Raw genomic sequence first — 14,590 nt, 5'->3', positions numbered from 1 at the left:
CGTCTGCCCATTTTTAATTGGTTGGTTGTTTTTTTTTTGGTTGTCGGGTTTAATAAGTTCTTTATATATTTTGGATATTAACCCTTTATCAGATGTATCATTAGCAAATATCTTCTCCTAAACAATCGGTTGTCTTTTTGTTTTGTTTATGATTTCCTTTGCTGTACAAAACTTTTTATTTTGATGTAGTCCCATTCCTTTTCTCTTATATAATATTTGTTTTCATGTCTAGTCTCTGAGAGTTATAACTATGGCTTATTAGTTGTTTTTTTTTAATCTTTCCTTCCCCTCTGAGCAGAAAAACAGTTCCTTACATATAATAAGGGCTCAATAAATATTGAAATACATAACAGTCTTATTTTTCTGGTAGCAAATTATTATAAAGAAGCAATTGTCACTAATTATATATGTAATTATATATATATATAATTTATACGTAGTGAATTTTCAATTATACGCATATGAATTTTCTGTTGTTATTTTTACAACGTTGGCTGCTTCCTCCACCTTCTAACAAGTGATTAGAAAAATCAAACTGATATTAACACTTTCTTAAGCAAAATACAACTAGTGAGGTAATATGCTCCTTTAAAAGTCATATGATATATTTTAAAACCTAATAAAAATTCAGACAATCTACTACATAAAAACATTCATTTGTTCAACACAAATTTTTCGAGCACTCATTTCTCCCCACCAACCAACTTACTCCTCTTATTGTCTTTTTTGGCCACCATCCACCTATAGGTTTCAGGTAGAAACCTCAGGCAAGTCTTTAGCTCTTTTCACTCTTTCTGATCATTTCTCCAATCTGCCTCCTCTTCATCCTTCCCTTTTCAGACCTTCACCATCTTTTACCTGGCCCACCAGTGAACCTACTTCTAGTCTCTCTTCTCTCCACCCTCAATTTGTTCCACATATGCTGCTAGGGTTATCTTTCTAAAACAGGTATGATCTTGTTTAAAATACCTTTGAGGTTCAAGAACTCAGAGAGACCTATGCTTTAAGTTTCCTTGGATTCAAAGGCTAAAGTCCAAAATCCACAAAATGCTTTCAGCCAAATTTGCTTCTTTCCATGGCCTATCATGTACCAAGTATCCACCCCTCTGAACCTCTCTGTTCCCCAAACATGCCTCTCTGCCTACCTAGACTTTGAAATTCTCAAGGACAGGAAAATGTCTTATTTCTCTTTGGATCCTTGGGGCCTGACATGGTACTTTAGCATGTAGTAGGAGCTCATTAAATATTTTTGAATGCACAACTCAATGTGCTCTTAAGATACAATGTGAAAGTAAGATTAATACATTATCTGGCATTCCAAGAACTAACCAAGATAACAGATAGAATGGATAAATGATTTTTAAAGATAATCTTCAAGCCTTATTTTCTCACTTAGCTTTAACTCCCTTCTATTTTGATTTCCCTTTTGTGTGGGTCCTCATAAGCCTTGAGAAAAGACTGAAAAGGAGAAAGTAGCCCTGAAAAGGAGAAATTGCCTAGACAACAAGCATCTGAGCAAACAAGAGTAAAATATGCTGAACTACTTGAAAGTGATTGCCTTAAGACATTAAGTATTATGAAAGTTTGGTTTTCCCAGCTCGATTCCAAGATAATTGATGGAATTATTTTGTTTATGTTTCTTTTCTATGCTTGGAAAGTTAACTGCTGATTTAATGACTGTTTCAGCTTTTTCTGGGTAATGCCTTTCACTAAGCTTTACTAATGGGCTAAAACTGGCAAAAAAAAAATGAGGTGATTTTAAGATCTGATTCCTCGGGAAAGGAAAGGTAGAGATAAACAAAATGTTCTATTGATCTTCTGCTCCATATATCTTATGTTAACAGTTATTTTATTCTGTTCCAATACATATAGAGACTTTTGATTAATAAATTTTGTCAAGATTCAATTGTATTTTTGAGTTTTTTTAAATATTAAACTTAACTAACACTGTTGCTAGCATGCATTAGGCAAGAAATATTTATATAATTCAATATTGCCTTAATTAATGTTTAGATATAATCAGAAACATTAAAGCAAGCTTGACTTTTACATTTTAAATTTCAGATTTTGCCATCTTCTCCCATTCACACTTCTATCCGTCGTCTTCATCAAATCAAACAGGTAAGAAGACTTTCAAAATTGACAGCTGTTCATTTAAAGAAGTCATTTTTTTTTCTTTAGAAAATACCTATGGTTCAGCAATTCTAAGTGAGGTCATGTGATTAAGTTTTTAATTCCAGGAATAGTTTCTCTAAGACAAACAACAACTAAAGAGTCCTAATTTTATTGGAGTTATTAACTATTTTAATAAATCAAAGTTTCCAGAAAGACTGCACACTCTTCTACATTGAATCTAGCTTCTTTTAAGGTTCTCGAAGAAAAAGAATGCTGTATATAAAAATTAAGTCTTTGATTCATAATAACCATAGTTATCATGGTTTTATAAAACCCTCAGATGAAGAATTTTTTGAAAAATAAAATGCCTTTTATGTTATCATGTTTCGTTCACTTCTTAGAGATCTGAGTTCAGGGACACATTGTACCTTACTGGTTTTGTGCATGTGTGTGTGAGTGCACGCACATACGCATGTGTGTAGGTGTTTAACAGCAAAAACCTAATACAGAATTAAATCTTTTAATCATCCAAGGATTAGCCATAGAACTCAAAAGATCAAATCACGACTCCAGTATAGGTGGTGAGATTTTTTTGACCCAACTACAAGCAGACTTTTGTTCAAGGGGTCTTAATTGTTATGAAGCACTTATTATTCACTTAGTACTATAATAGGTACTTTACATCTGTGATTTCATTTGATCTCACAACAAACTTGTTAGTTCAGAAACTAAAGATGTGAAAAATTTAGTAATTTACACGATGTCCAGAGTTAGTATCAGAGCCAACCAAGATTTACCCCAAATTACTGGATTCTTTTCCAGCTACCCTTTTCCTGTCGCAGTGGCACAAAACAAAGTACCTTGTGACCCTAGTTTTTGATACTCCAACTCCTGCTTCCTTTGCCTCTCTTCCTCACACCATGGCTTCCCTAAGGCCAGGTTATCATCCACTAGCAAGAAAGTATGGTAAAAAGATTATTTTACTTTTTAGTAGATAAAACATTCTTTTACTGTTTGTCTTTGTGAGTATGTTACTATTTAGAAATTCTTAATGGAAAGACCTAAATCTAGTAGGTAAGGTGACCTCTAGTTTATCTGTACAGTATGTTTTTTTGCTTCCCCTAAATTAGACCAGTATTGAAAATTGATTATATGTTGCTATTTGATTATGAAACTTGAAATCAAGATTAATTTAACTGGTTAGTAATATAAATTGTAAAGCAAGTTATTTCCATAGTGACAGAATATATATTATAAACCTTTAAAATGAAACACAAGTAGAAAATGAATGAAATGGGAAAATAGAAATAACATTAACTTTCAATCTAGGTACTGATCACATGGAAAATTAAGGCTTAATTTCAACAGCGTAATGGTCTCATAGATATCTTAAGTTACATATTTCTTCACATGCATTCTTTAATCATGACTTTTTTTAAGCTATTGAACTTAACCTTTAAAGTACAAAACAGAAATGTCTGGTTCTCACCTCATTACATCCTGAACTTCCACTCTAATATTAATAAAGTCACATTTCATATTTTATTTTATTTTTCAGTAAAATAGGATGAAAGTAAGGATGAAAGGAATTAATATATGCACAATGCTTGGCACACTACATTAAAATTTTTAAAAGACACAAAATATAACCTCCATGTACTCAATCTCCAGCTTTAACTGTTATCTACACTTTATACATCATTTTTAATATAGCCCCTTCTATTTTAGGGGGAGGAGGGTGCTTTAAAGTAAATCCCTGATATCTTTTTACCCATAAACACTCAATGTGAATCTCTGAGGACTTTCTTTTTTACGTAATCACAATACCATCAGTACATCTAACAAAATAAGTTATTCCTTAATGTCATCTAATAACCTGTTCATGTTAAAATTTTCCTGATTCTCAAAAATGCCTTTTTTAGTGATTCGAACATGTTCCAACCATGATCTCTTAGGCCTCTTTTATTTAAAACAGCTTTTCTCTTCTGTGTTTTTGTTCCATGTCACTTATTTATTGAAGAAACCAGGCCATTTATGCTTAGAATCCCCACATTCTGATTCTGTTTCCATGTGGTATTATTTAATATGTTCTTTTATTCTGTGTATTTCCTATGAACTAATTTGATTAAATGTGCTTTTGTTTTTAAGTCAGCACACTGCCCCAAGTCAGATTCTGGGTCAATATTTGAATAAGTGTATGGTTCAAGTTGCCCCCTTTCTATTAGTCAGTTAATGGACAATATCTTCTAGACTGTGGTCGTTAGCTGTTTTGTAGGTATTCAAGAGCTTGAAAACATCAAGCTGGAATTTAATTTTTTTTTCCTCCAGCTTTATTGCGATATAATGGACATATGCCACTGTGTAAGATTAAGGTATACAATATAGTGATTTGTTATATTTTTATATTGTGAAACATTTAGCATGGATGTTAATTTCTAAACATAGTAATTCCTAAGTTTTCAGGAATTATTCTTTTTACATACTTTTCCTTTCATAGTAACAATTGAGCTAGTATTTCAAGAGTTTTGAAAGCACTCGGCTTTTAGTTCCATATCTCCTAAAACTCTAAACATAAATAACTGCCTGACAGAAATTGTTTGTGTATCAATTTGCTAGGGTTGCATAACAAAATACCACAAACTGGGGGGCTTAAACAACAGAAATGATTGTCTCCCAGTTCTGGAGGCTGGAAGTCCAAGATCAAGAGGTCAGCAAGGTTGCTTCCTTCTGAGGGCCATGAGAGAAGGATCTGTTCCAAGCTTCTCTACTTGGCGCATAGATGGCCATATTCATGTTCACATGGATCATATTCACATGGTTTTCCCTGTACCTATGCCTTTCTCCAAATTTCTTCTTTTTATAGGGACGTTGTCAGATTAGGGTCCACCCTAATGACTTCATTCTAACTTGATTTCCTCTACAAAAACCCTATATCCAAATAAAGTTACATTATGAAACACTGGAGGTTAGGGCATCAACAAATGGATGGGAGGTGGGGCACAATTCAACCCATAACAAGTCTGCTCACTGTATATTTTTCTGTAATTTCACATTTATTTCTTGACTTATTAAATAGGATATAAAATCGTTGGTACCTGGTAAGAACTTGACTTTCTTTGTAGTGTCTTAAGTAAAATTGATTTAAAAAATTTTCGACTTAAATATTATCTTTCTATTTCAACAACCCTTTATATTTATATCTTCACAAATGTAAACTTTAATAACACATATTACCATCTTCTTTTTATCTTACCTGGTTTAAATAAATTAAACTTGATTTAGACACAAATGTAAGGGAACTTTGTGAGATGAAGCCATTTAGAACAGATTATACCAGTTGGAGTACAAGGCATGATTATGATAGGGACAATTTAGAGATCATCTGTTACATAGGATGAGCTTTTTCTTCTACTGGCCAGGTTTCACAGTTAATCTGTCATGGATTTTGCTCCCATTTTTTAGTCTAGTAAAGCAATGACATTATATTTTTGTGATATGTTTTTGAGTTTTCCTTGGAACCTACTAAGTACCTAGCCTCTTTTATGAAGAGACATTCTTTAAGGGAATAGACTAGCTTATTTTAAAAGAAATTAAATTTGATCTTAGTTTACAAACTGTTTTGTTCTTTCAACCAGCATGTATTGAGCACTCTGGCAACACTAGGTAACTAAAAGCTTTCAGGCATACTCTCCTTCATAAAGCAAAGGTGGGCAACTTACTATTTCAATTTTCCCCTTGAGTACTAAAAAGTTGGAAGCTAAGTTTGGTGCTCAAATGCAGCAACTCTCCTTAACTTAGGTTTCTGGCATCTAGTACTCTTTGCCCTTGACAGATATATGGTTCTTGACCTTTTATCCTTATTTTAACAATCTTGTTTCATTGTAAGCCATCTCATATTCATTTTGGAAATAGGCAAAATATAAATGATAGAAAGGTCAACCCACTTTTACTAATGACCCTCGAAATAGCTGATGATGGCTAATCTCTCAACTTTCAATGGGAGGTACAATAAGCAAAATTCTGTCCTAGTTCTGGGATAACTTGTCCTTTAGTTGTTGATTGATTGAATTACAAATTACTTTGAGCTTCTCACTAGAAGAAAACATCTACATAAATATTAAATGGAAGAACTATGCTAACAATTACATTTTGCTAAAAAGATGTACTGTTATTCCATTGTTTTAAAAGACTGATTAGAGGTTCCTCAAAAAAGTGAGTAGAGCTACCATATAACCCAGCAATCTGTCTTCTCGGTATTTACCTGAAAAATTTGAAAACACTTATTCATAGAGATATATGTACCCCTATGTTCATTGCTACATTAGTCACAAAAGCCAAGACATAGAAACAACCTAAGTGTCCTTTGACAGATGATTGGATAAAGAAGATGTGGTACATTGGATCTTGAGAGTATTATGCTAAGTGGAATAAGTCAGATGGAAAAGGATAAGAACCATATGATTTCACTCATATGTGGGATATAATACGAAAAGCAACAGACGAACAAACAAAAACAAAGTCATAGACACAACAGAACAGTGGTTGCCCAAGGGTGTGGGGAGAGGATGAAGAGGGTAAAGGGAGTCATACATGGTGACGGAAAGAGACTAGACTCTCGGTGGTGAGCACAGAATGCAATATACAGACGACACATTATAGAATTGTACATCTGAAACATATAATGTTATTAACCAGCGTTACCTTAATAAATGTAATCAATTTTTAAGAGGCTGATTAATTTATTAAGCTATCTTTCTCAATTTCCCTCATTTTCTGTAATGGCATCAAAACAGTCACAGTCACACAATTTTAAGACTCAAAGCTCTAGGGACATCTTCAATTCTTCCTTATTTTTCTACTGTATCTAATTAGGCATCTAATCTTATTAATTCTTCCTTGAAAACATCCTCTCTGTTCCCACTGCTACTTCCTTCTGTCCCTTGTGTTCATATGACTCTAATAATATTCTAATAGATTCCCCATCTCTGCTGGTATAATCCTACTTCCATAACCAATACCAAATTACTTTTCTAAAACATCATTTTCACCTTTTTCTCTCCTGTGCAAAAAGTTACAATGGCTTCTAATTACTTATAGCTAGGTTGTATTGAGTACTAACATAGGTTGCCAGGCAGTGTGATAACTCTACAACAACCTTGTTATCCTCATTATTACCATCATCTTCATATTGATAAAGAAACTGAGGCTCAGGTTAAGTCGCCTGCCTAAGGTTTCACAAGTAATGTTACAGAGCTGGGATTTGACTCAGTTTTGTTTGGCTCTAAAGCCTGTGATTCTAACAGCTATGCTATTCTGCCAAAACTCAAATTCTTCAATTATTTAAGATTCTATAAATCTGGCCCTGTTTTACCTCTCTAGTTTTATCGCTATTCATAGCACAAACTGTTTCAGTCGAGCTAGTCACTACCTGCAAACCTGCCATACTTTTTCCTCCTCTAAATTTTTGTTTATATGATTCCTTTTGTTTGTAATATCCTCCCCTCCATATTTTAAACATCTCTGCTTGTCCATATTTTAAACATCTTTCAAGGCCTAGGCCAAAATTTAATTCACACAACTCATACCAGTCTTCTATTACAGACCACCAATAACATTTATTATCTATACTATATACAGTAATATTTAACCTCTTTTGATTACATACTGCATCGGTAAAAAAGGTTTGAGCACATACTTCTAATACATGCTTGTCGAATATACATTATGAACATCTACTACTGTGCTGGTATATAACATGAATCATAGAATATACACAAAATAGAAATATAAAAAGAATGAGTTAAAAATGAAATATTTTTAGAAAATTTTAAATTTTGTTAACTATAGATTGAAAAGTGAATGCAGTGCTCACTTAGTATATATAGGCAGCACGTATACTAAAATTGGAATGATACAGAGAACATTAGCATGGCCCCTGGGCAAGGAGAGTGAATGTGAATTCATATTTCCAATAATCTTCATGATTTAAAATTGTTTTAGCCAGATCCCTGACAGAGCTGATTAGCTCAGCATTGTGTTTTCATAGTAATGTAGCAGATGATGAGCTATAGTAGGGATAGCACAAGTTTCACCTTTGCCATTTCCCTGATATTTGCTTAGACTTGTCCAAAATTTCTTTGTAAGAATCTTGTTAAGGCACTTGTCAATTTTGTGGAAATTAGTTTAGTTAAAAGTAGATAATATATCCATATGGCCACATAACTTGGCTCAGGTGAATGCAATTAGTTCTATTTAGCTAAAGACAAAAAAAAAATTGCTCTTCTCTCATAAGATCTTTGGACTCTATGGGCTGACTGAGGGCACCTGTGTCAATCTGTATGTCTAATATCGGCAAGCCTTCATTTCTTACTGTCTTATATTTTTTAAATGCAAAAATTGAATTTCTATTTTTTTCTTTTTGTTTCTCAGTGGATCATCTTTTATACCCCCTTTGCTATAATTGAGTTTACTTTGGAGAGCACTGACTTAATGTACATAAAGCTGGTCTCTCAAATGTGATACTAGGTCTCTTTAGGGAAGGCTCATCTGCATATTTCATGTTCCTCATAATAATTAGCAGCATATTTGCCTAGCACTATACTAGATACCTCATTATGTGTGAAATATACTTTTAAGAATGCCAGGCTGTATTTGGACTATGGGTTTTTATTAACCATTTTAAGAGTGCAATTTAGTGGCATTAAGTACATTCGCAATGTTAACTATAATAACTTTCCATTTCCAAAACTTTTTATCATGTCAAACAGAAAATCTGTACCCATTTAGCAATAACTCCCCCATTTTAACCTCTATATCCTGTAACCTCTATTCTACTTACAGTCTCTATGAATTTGACTATTCTAGGTACCTCATACAAGTAGAATCATACAATATTTTTTCTATTGGGTTTGGCTTATTTCAGTTAGCATAATGTTTTTAAGATTCGTTTATGTTGTAACGTGTGTCAGAACTCTATTCTTTTTATGGCTGAATAATAGTCCATTATATGTATATACCACACGTTTGTTTTTTGTTTTTTGTTTTTTTTATCCATTCATCTTGGTGATGGACATTTGAGTTGTTTCCACCTTTTGGCTATTGAGAATACTGCTGCTGTGAACATTTGTGTATAAGTATCTGTTTGAATCCCTGCTTTCAATACCTTTGAGTATGTACCTAGAAGTGGGATTGCTGGGTCATATGTTAATCTAATATTTAACTTTTTGAGGAACTGAACAAATTGTTTCCCACAGAGTCTGCACCATTTTACATTTCCACCATTAATGTATGAAGGTTCCAATTTCTCCATATTCTCACCAACACTTGATATTTTCCATATTTTAAAATAATGGTTATCCTAATGAGAGCAAAGTGGTAGGTCATTGTGGTTTTGATTTGCATTTACCTAATGACAAATGATGTTAAACTTCTTTTCATGTGCCTATTGACCATTTATATCTCTTCTTTGGAGAAATATCTATTCAAGTCCTTTGCCTGTATTTTAATTGAGTCGTTTCTTTTGTTGTTATTATCGTTGAGTTGTAAGAGTTCTTTATATATTCTGGCTATTAATTCCTTATCAAATATATGATTTTCAAACATCTCCAATTCTGTGATTGTCTTTCACTCTTTTGATAGTGTCTTTTGATGCACAAACGTTTTAAATTTTTATGAAGTCCAATTTATCTGATTTTTCTTTTGTTATCTCTGCTTTGGTAGCATATCCAAAAAATCATTGCCACACCCAATGTCATGAAGCTTTTGCCCTATGTTTTCTTCTAAGAGTTTTATACTTTTAGATCTTTAGGTATTTCATGAATTTTGAGTTAATTTGTGTATGTGGTTTAAGGAAAGAGTAAAACTTTATTATTTTGTGTGTGGATGTTCAGTTTTCTATGCACCATTTGTTGCAAAGACCATCCTTTCTCTGTTGAATGATTTGGCACCCTTGTCAAAAATTAATAGGAGACACCTAAAAATGGCATAGATGATAGAGGCTTTGTTCATCCCTCTGACGACCATATCAAAGTTGTGACAGACACATGGAACAAGCAGCAAGCAAAGTCGCCTGGAATCTAGATTAACAGAAGCACTACAACTAGGTAGAGAAATAATTAATCAACCTGCAATGGTAGAAGGTAGGAAGGAGTGAAGAGGCGAGGCTGCCAGTCCCCAGTGGCTGAATGGGACAGAGGCTGTGGCAGCTGGCAGCTGCAGACACCTCTTAAAGGAGCTGTATCCATGAGCAGATTTTTGTGGTGACAGACCTGCTCGCTCTGAGCACCAGGGCCAGGTCGGCTGCTCGGGGGGCACCAAGGACTTACAGGGAGACACTGAGTTATTGGAGAGAGGGCCAGAGGCAAGGCTTTCTCCTGGGCTGAAGTGCTGGTGGTATCCATTCTTCCTCTGTGGAACCTTCCCCCGTCCCAGCGCGCTGAAACAGCGCCGCCATAGCTAAGACATCATCAAACTGGATAACAGAGGTCACTCTGCCCAGAAGATTCCCTGAAACTCCGCCTCCCCAAACTTGCGGCCCCACCCAAGCCACAATCAGGTGTGTCCTCAGTCCGGTGCCCCTTACTGAACCAACCCCAAGACCCATACTAGTAGTGGCAGCTAGCCTCAGTTTCTGGCATGGTTTCTTGAGACAACTATAAGCACAGAATCTGTGGGTGCTTGCTGAATCTTAACAGGTGGCACTGGAGAGACATAGGCTGAGGCTAGACCTGGCCTGCAGCTGAACCCCTCTCAGGACTGTGCCACTGGACACCTACTACACAAAGCCATGCTGATAAGATTGGGAGACTTAGGAGCTTTGCTTAGTACATAGAAAAAGACACAGAAAGGCAGCCAAAATGGGAAGAGAAAGAAGCAGAAATATGAGAGAACAGAACAGAAATCCAGGAATAATAGAGTCAAGCAATATAACAGATGCAGAGTTCAAAACACTGGTTATAAAGATGTTCAATGAATTTAAGGACGTGTAGATGAACTCAGTGAGAACTTCAACAAAGAGATAAAAAACATAAAAATGGAAATTATAAAAGGAAACTAGTCAGAAATGAAGAACACATTATCTGAGATGAAGAACATATTAGAGGGAAACAACAGAGTATATAAAGAAGAGGATTGAACCAGTGGTATAGAAAATGAGGAAGCCAAGGACACCCAATCAGAATGGTGAGAAAAAGGAAGCCAAGACTATAATAATAATTTAAGGAGCCTATGGGACAAAATTAAATGTAAAAACATAAGGAGTACCTGAAGGGGAACAAGAAATTTAAGAGCTATTTGAAGAAATAATGATTGAAAAATTCCCTAACCTAGTGAAGGAAATAGATATAAAACCCCAGGAAGCTCGGAGAGTCCCAGAAAAGATGAAGTCAAAGAGGCCCACACCAAGACGTATTATAATTAAAATGCCAAAGGCTAAATACAAAGAATCTTAAAAGCAGCAAGAGAAAAGCAGTTACCTACAAGGGAGCACTGATAAGACTGACAGCTGATTTCTCAAAAGAAACTATGCAAGACAGAAGGTCTTGGCACAAAATATTCAAAGTGATGAAAACTCAGGATCTACAACCAAGAATACCTATCCGGCAAAGCTATCATTTAGTCGAAGGATAGAAAAAGATTTTCTCAGACAAAAATAAGCTAAAGGAATTCACCACCACCAAGCTACTATTAGAGGAAATGTTGGAGGGACTTTTTTAAGAAGAAAGAACATGTCTCAAAATAATGAATAAAAAATGGTAATAACTACATGTCTATCAATGAGTACCTCAAACGAAAAAGAATTAAGTCCTCCTACTAAAGGATAGGATGGTTGAATACATAAGAAAACAAGGCCCTACATATGATGCGAAGAGGGTTTAGTTAATAGGTTAAAGGAGGTCAAATATAGGAGAGTAGGGTGAGGTTGAAGTGGGTAAAGGGGGTCAAATATATGGTAGCTGAAGGAAACTGAACTTTGGGTGGTAAACACACAATAGAATATACTGATGTCAAATGGTAATGTACACCTGAAAATTATATAATTGTATTTACCAATGTTACTCCAATAAACTTAATTTAAAAAAAAAGAATAGTAACAACTGCATTTCTATCAACAAATACCTCAAGTGGAAAAGAATTAAATGATACAACCACAAGATAGAGTAGCTGAATGGATAAGAAAACAAGATCCCTACATATGCTGCCTACAAGAGACTCACTTCAGATTGAAAGACACACTCAGACTAATACAAAGGGGATGGAAAATGATATGGCCTTGATGGACCTAGAGGGTATTGCGCAGAAAGAAATGGGTCCGATAAAGACAAATATCACATAAGATAAAGACAAATGCCACATGATTTCATGTACATGTGGAATCTAAAGAATGAAATAAACAACAACAACAATGAAAACAAACTCATAGATACAGAGAATATTTTGAGGGCTGCTAGATGGGAGGCTGGTTAGGGGGACAATGTAAAAGGGCAAAGGGATTAAGAAGTACAAATGGATAGTTACAAAATAGACATGGAGATGTAAAGTGTAGCATAAGGAAAATAGTTAACAATGTTGCAATAAATATGTAAAGGAGAAGAAGGGTAACTGAGTTAGTGGGATGATCACTTTGTGAGTTATATAGATTTCTAATCACTATGCTGTACAACTGAAACTAATAGATTATTGTATGCCAACTATAACTGAAAAAAAAACCTCATTGAATTATGCAATGTAAAAATAAGCAACTAATTGTGTACTTCAATAAAGCCAAGAAAAAAATTAATAGACCATGTATATGAGGCTTTATTTGGGGGCTCTCTATTCCATTGGTCTATAATATCTGTCTTTATGCCACTACCACACTGTTTTGGTTACTGTAGCTTTTTAGTAAGTTTGAAATCAGGAATTGTGATAGTCTAAACAATTATGAAAAAGAAAATAAATTTAAAAAATTTACTTTTTAAAAAAGTGCAACCACTTTTCAAAATCCCAGTGGCAATAAATTTAAAAAATTTATTTTCTTTTTCACAATTGTTTTGACTATTGGAGTCCCTTGAGAGTCCATGTTAATTTTAGGATGGGTTTTTCTGCAAAAAAAAAAAATGCCACTGGGATTTTGAAAAGTGGTTGCACTGCATTTGTAGATCACTTTGGGTACTATTGCCATCTTAACAATGTTGTCTTCCAATCCACAAACACAGGATGCCTTTCCATATGAGGGTTATCTTTTAAAATAATTATGTGAAAAATAATACTTGAATATTATGAAAAGGTCAGATGATACGGTAAAGTACAAAGTAAGAAAAAACAAATTACCCTAAACCTCCTTAATAAGTATTGTTAACTTTTTGGTGAACATCCTTCTGAACACCTTGTTTATAATTTTATATAAATAGCATCTATTTTTTTCTTAAGATGTAATGCATATTTTTATTTTGTTATTCTCATGCTGATTTTATATGTAAGGGCATTCTGTTTTTAATTACTTTCAAGTATACAGTACAGTGGTTAGACATTATATAACTTATAAAAGTGATCCCCCTGATAAGTCCAGTACCCACCTGGCACTCTACATAGTTATTATAATATTATTGATGGTATTCCCCATGCCGTACTCTACATCCCCATTACTGTTTTGTAACTACTAATTTGTACTTCTTCATCTCTTCACCTTTTTCACCCAGCTCCCCAACTCCCCTCCCCTCTGGCAATCACCAGATTGTTCTCTGTATCTGTGAATCTGTTTTCCTTTAGTTTCTTTTGTATCTTAGTTTCCACATATAAGTGAAATCATATGGTATTTGTCTTTCTCTGTCTGACTTGTTTCACTCAACATAATATCCTCTAGGTGCAACCATATCATTGAAAATGGTAAGATTTCTCTTTTTTTATGTCTGAAGTAATATTCCATTGTATAACTTCTTTATCCAATCGCATATTGATGGACACTTAGGTTGCTTCCATATCTTGGCTATTGTGAAAAGCGCTGCAGTGAAGATAGGGGTGCATAAATCTTTAAGAATTGTTGTTTTGGTTTTCTTTGGATAAATACCCAGAAGTGTGATTGCTGGGTCAAAAGGTAGAGCCATTTTTAATTTTTTGAGAAACTGTTTTCCATAGCAGCTGTACCAATTTACCATCTCACCAACAGTATATGAAGGTTCCCTTTTCTCCACATCCTCACCAACACTTGTTCTTTGATTTATTGTTGATAGCCATTCTGACAGGTGTGAGGTGATATCTCACTGAGATTTTAATTTGCATTTCTCTGATGATTAGTGACCTTGAGCATCTTTTCATATGTCGATTGGCCATCTGTATTTCCTCTTTAGAGAAATATCTGTTCAGGACTTCTGCCCATTTTTTAATCGGATTGTTTTTCTTTTTCTCTTGTTGTTATTGAGTTATATGAGTTCTTTATAGATTTTGGATATTAACCCCTTATCAGATATGTCATAAATAAATATCTTCTCCCATTCAG

At 34.3% G+C, this 14,590-nt stretch overlaps 1 protein-coding gene and 1 non-coding gene across 6 annotated transcripts in view; both read left to right on the top strand.

The window, feature by feature from the left end:
• FAM122C (family with sequence similarity 122C) overlaps positions 1-14,590 on the top strand; it is an 89,360-nt gene that overhangs the window by 18,806 nt on the left and 55,964 nt on the right. For all 5 annotated transcript variants that reach the window (XR_003043065.1, XM_025039656.1, XM_025039655.1 and 2 more), the window contains exon 4: positions 2,065-2,121. Coding sequence is in view for 4 of the 5 variants with exons in the window: in XM_025039656.1 (XP_024895424.1) it covers positions 2,065-2,121 (57 nt within the window). In the remaining variant the exon portion in view is untranslated. The remainder of the gene's footprint in view (positions 1-2,064; positions 2,122-14,590) is intronic.
• LOC112470926 lies at positions 7,991-8,094 on the top strand. The gene has a single exon (XR_003043080.1). It is a non-coding gene; the product is annotated as a U6 spliceosomal RNA (small nuclear RNA).

The sequence above is a fragment of the Pteropus alecto genome, unplaced genomic scaffold (assembly GCF_000325575.1).
Source record: "Pteropus alecto unplaced genomic scaffold, ASM32557v1 scaffold19, whole genome shotgun sequence".
Taxonomy (NCBI): domain Eukaryota; kingdom Metazoa; phylum Chordata; class Mammalia; order Chiroptera; family Pteropodidae; genus Pteropus; species Pteropus alecto.
The sequence above is the reverse complement of the archived record's forward strand: the minus strand, read 5'-3'. Positions and strand labels throughout refer to the sequence as shown.